The sequence below is a fragment of the Octopus sinensis genome, linkage group LG20, assembly GCF_006345805.1.
Source record: "Octopus sinensis linkage group LG20, ASM634580v1, whole genome shotgun sequence".
Taxonomy (NCBI): Eukaryota; Metazoa; Mollusca; class Cephalopoda; order Octopoda; family Octopodidae; genus Octopus; species Octopus sinensis.
Genome location: NC_043016.1, coordinates 7,282,005 through 7,286,982, shown reverse-complemented (window position 1 = coordinate 7,286,982; position 4,978 = coordinate 7,282,005). Strand labels below are relative to the sequence as shown.

At 36.6% G+C, this 4,978-nt stretch overlaps 1 protein-coding gene across 1 annotated transcript; it reads left to right on the top strand.

Moving 5' to 3' along the window:
* The first annotated feature begins 2,939 nt into the window (after window positions 1-2,939).
* Window positions 2,940-4,894, top strand: LOC118767264 (eukaryotic translation initiation factor 4 gamma 3-like). The gene is made up of 2 exons (XM_036511576.1): window positions 2,940-4,671; window positions 4,708-4,894. Exon 1 carries the CDS (start codon window positions 3,100-3,102, stop codon window positions 4,570-4,572), a length of 1,473 nt encoding a protein of 490 aa, XP_036367469.1. The 5' UTR covers window positions 2,940-3,099; the 3' UTR covers window positions 4,573-4,671; window positions 4,708-4,894.
* The last annotated feature ends 84 nt before the right edge of the window (window positions 4,895-4,978 follow it).

Sequence of the window (4,978 nt, the reverse complement as noted above, 5' to 3'; positions counted from 1 at the left end):
TGACCGATATCCAATCTACAGTGGAGAAGGCTAGCCACTGGATTCGGTTAAAAAGAGACGATGAGCGATGGCTAGAAGGATATTGAACTTAACTTGATAACCAGCTGATCTAGCGAGCGGGGCCTTATATCAGTGAGGTGGGGCCGGTGCGCACTGAATGTGCCCCGAAACGGCGCACATTCTCTCCTGATGACCCCATATACTTGCTGGCTTCCGGTATGCGAAGTTTTTGACAGGTAGCACTTGCATGTGCAAGCTGTTTGCAAAACATCGAAGCGCATTGTGACCAGCGATGTGTAGCAACATCTGATAGCCTGGTCGGTCACGATGATCACGGTGATTTTTTTTTCTTTTACTTGTTTCAGTCAGTTGACTGCGGCCATGCTGGAGCACCGCCTTTAGTCGAGCAACTCGACCCCGGGACTTATTCTTTGTAAGCCCAGTACTTATTCTATTTGTCTCTTTTGCCGAACCGCTAAGTTACGGGGACATAAACACACCAGCATCGGTTGTCAAGCAATGCTAGGGGGACAAACACAGACACACAAACATACACGCACGCACGCACACACACACCACCACACACACACACATATATATATATATATATATATATACGACGGGATTCTTTCAGTTTCCGTCAACCAAATCCACTCACAAGGCTTTGGTCGGTCTGAGGCTATAGTAGAAGACACTTGCCCAAGGTGCCACGCAGTGGGACTGAACCCGGAACCATGTGGTTGGTATGCAAGCTACTTACCACACAACCACTCCTGCGCATTATATATATATATATAATGATGATTTCAAATTTTAGCGCCAAGCCACTATTATTTTTTTTAGAAGGAAGACCAGTCGATTACATTGACCCTGGTATTTATTTTATCGAACCCGAAAGGAAGAAAAACAAAATCGAACTCGGCGATATGTGAATTCAGAACGTACATTATCGGAAGAAATACCTCTAAGAATTTTGTCCAACACTCTAACGATTTTGTCAAGATGTCACCTTAGTAAGAAAAGTAATATGCGCTTCTGTTATATACAAGGGCCGCTATTTGAGGTAGGTGTTAATGCCGATTATATGACTTCAGAATTTGACAGAATTTATGTTATCGATCCTGGAGGGATGAGAGATAGAGCTGACCACCAAGGAATTTGAACTCAGAGTACCAACTGTTGTGATGAATACTGCAGAGCAATTTCTCCGGATCTTTTCGGTTTGAACGGCAGTTTTTTTAACATAATTTCTAGGTACCTAAACACTTTTAAACTTCGTATACTGGTAGAATGTGTTTATAAAACATCTTTTTCTCTTGGCTTTATTGAGAAAATTCTATAGTTTGTAAGATATTTGTTGGTTTTTTTTTTCTTCAATTTCTGCAATTTCAACCAATCAGTGACGTCTATTGAGGTGAAAAACATTCTGTGCTGTATGAATATATCCCTCGATTAAGAAACAGATTGGGTTTATTTACATTTGTGAAGAAAAAAAGATACCCTTCCCCCCACCCCTAACCCTAACCCTAGCCCTAAAACATATTGAAATGCAGTAGATCGATACTAGGGTCATAATTACGTGTGACAATTTCATATGACACCGCTAGAAAAAACTGCCGTTCAAATCGAAAAGATCCATTTCTCCAGCTCTTTCTCGTTCTGCCCACGCTACACACGTATGTAATTATTATTGTGTGTGTGTGTGTGTGTGTTTGTGTGTGTGTGTGTATGTGCATGTATGTATATGCATGCGTATAAATAATGTGTGGAACTTTGAGAGTATAAAACAAGATTTTAAAATATTCACTACATGCAAGCAGATGTAATGCATTGATGTCTACGTGTGTGCATGTATGTGTGTGTATGCGCGCGAGTGTATATATAAATGCACCTACACACACACATATATATAGACACACATATACATACGTGTATATATATTTTTATACATGCATTCATATTATATACCTCTGTATATGTGAGTGCGTGTATGCATATATATATGTATGTATGAATGTATGTACGTACATATGTACTCTCCTCCATTGCACACACACACACACACACACGTATATATATATATATATATATATATATATGAATGTATGTACCTGCATATGTACTCTCCTCCATTGCACACACACACACACACACACACACATATATATATATATGTGTGTGTGTGTGTATGTATGTATGTTTGTATGTATGTATGTACGAGCATGTAGAGAGGAAAGAGAACGAGAGAATGAGTAAGTTAGTGAGAGAAATTTACGCAGCGCATGCGCATGCACGTGCACACACAGTTGAAGAACCTCACGTGAATTCTTCAGAAATCTAACAGAATTCGAATTTTATTTTCTGGACGTCATAGGACTACGTGTGTGTATGTGTGCGCGTGTTCACGTTAATGTATGTATGTGTGTATGTATGTGTGTATGTATGTATGTATGTATACGTATGTGTGTGGGCGTGCGTCAGTTAATTTCATGTACATTCCACGTTCCCCTAAAAATAAAATAGGATAAAATAGAAAATGGACTCGTCCATACGTTAACTCGGGAAAGAACGCTGAATGTCTCATTTCAAATTTTCAAGGCAAAGCAAGAGGTATGTAAGTCGAAAAGAAATGGTTTGATATATATACGTATATATATATATGACACAATAGTAATAACAATAACAATAATGATTTCTTTATTTCTTGTTTATTAATGGTGTCGACGAGATAAGATTTTGGCATTCGTTTCCTGTCTCTCTCACGGTTAAACATTTTATCTGTATCAAAACCTGACAACAAAATATATCTGAAAAAAGAAGAGAAAAAAAATAATTATTACAATAGTACAGTAACAATAATAACGACAATAACAACGAGAGTTATTTCTAACATTTTGAAATTCCAGCAACAAAAACAATCATAATTATCGTATAATATTAACAACCGTCGCATTATTTTTATTTATTTAGTAATAATAATACTTTGACCGTGTTTATATATATTAGTTACAGGACTGAATAGCGTTTGGTTTCTACTATAACTGTAACATCATCGACAAACATTTTACGATTTTAGTCTTATAAACAATTGGAGAAATTATGCCATTTTCGAACTCACCATCTGAAAATGCATATTCTTACCCAAACAGTAATGTATCGTCGACTGAAGAAACGCAAGAAGCAACTCAAAGAACTCCATTACCCTCACAGATAAGACTAAAATATGACCGAGACTTCATTCTTAAGTTACAATATAAAGAAGCTTCCCTCACCAAACCTGTTGGACTTCCAGACTTACCGGAAATATTATTCAAGAAACCACAAATTCCGAAGCAACTTAAATACAACAAAATACGGCGAGACATCATACCGTTTAAATGTTCTAAGAATATGAAATCTGTGGATGAATATGTGAATGATTCGGAGGACGAAGAACTTAATACGAAAATGAAGAATATTGCAAGCAGACTAGCACCGGAAAAATATAAATCCGTTTTATCACAGATACGTGATATTCAAATTGATAAAGAGAGTAAATTGGTAGCTATCATGAATCTTTTGTTTGAAAAGGCAACGAGTGATCCGATGCTTTCTACGGCGTATGCTTACGTATGTCGGTGTCTGACTTTGAAGAGAGTTCCATCAATTCACTGCCACAAGGAAGTGGTGAATGTCCATAAAGTTCTTAATAAGAAATGTCAAAAGGAATTCGAAAAATACCAAGTTGAAGAAGCAATGTTGAATAAGAAATTGCAGCAAATTGAAGACACCGACAACAATATAGAAAAACTGAAATTTCAAAAGGAACTTGTGAAGGATATTGAAATTTTCAAAAGGAAATCACAAGCAAACGTTCGGTTTCTTTGTGAATTGTTTAAACTTGGTGTGTTGAGGGAAAACACGATGCAGAAATATATTAAAAAGATGCTTCAGTCTTTATCAGAGAATAGTTTGGAAAGTGTGTGTCTGTTGTTCAATACAATTGGTGAGAGACTTGATACGGGAAAGAAGTTTAAAATGGATGTGTATTTCATTCAATTAAAAAGCATCGCAGAAGAGAATTCGACTCCTAACAGACTGAAATTGATGATCGAAAACCTAATTAGTTTACGTGAAAATCAATGGAACCAAAAAGAGGCTGAGAACCATACAAAGCAAAAAGGAATTACAAGTGTAAAAGACAGTATGAAAGAGGAAACCCTGAAGGTGATGGCAAATAGCTACTATGAGAACAAGGTCAAAGATATTTACCAAAACGGTGACGGTTCCGTTGCTTCTAACATGGGAGATATATTCTCAAGCGATCCTGGGACTAAAACTAGTTCTTCATATCAACAGCCACAACAACAACAACAGCAGCAGCAACAACACATCAAAGAGGAGTACGTGAAACCTGGTTATATGAAAATCTTCGATATTGATGCTCAAAACAAATGTATGGATTTGACTCAGCTTGAGAGGAAATATTGCAATTTGGTCTACGACGGCACAACCAGAGCATCTGCCAGGGGAGATGTGATGGTGCCAAACTGTAGCCCAAACATCATTCGAGAAACCAAAGAAGCTGTTTAATAATAGGTTCGCTGCTGATGCATGGATTCTGTTATTGTCGAAAGATGTCAATCGGTGGTGAGACGGAGAAATGCGAAATCTAATTGAGCTTCGGCAGATATATATATAAGTATATATATATATATATATATGTATATATATATATATATCAAGGATCTAATTAGAGAAAGAGAAAGAGAGAGAGAGAGAGAGAGAGAGAGAGATAGGGAGGGAGCTAATGGTAAGGCTAATGAATACATTCCTTTACTAACTTTTTAATTATTAGTAATCTCTTTATTTTTCCAAAGAGACAAAGATATTTGAAATTTTATGAAATTTTATGAAGCAAACTGCCCCTAAAACAAAGCAACAACAACAACAAAAAAAACAACAAAGAAAAATTCTTATTGCAAACAAAGTAATTTGG

Excerpts from the sequence above, each read along its gene's own strand:
- LOC118767264 (XM_036511576.1), top strand. The coding sequence starts at position 3,100 with ATGCCATTTTCGAACTCACCATCTGAAAATGCATATTCTTACCCAAAC.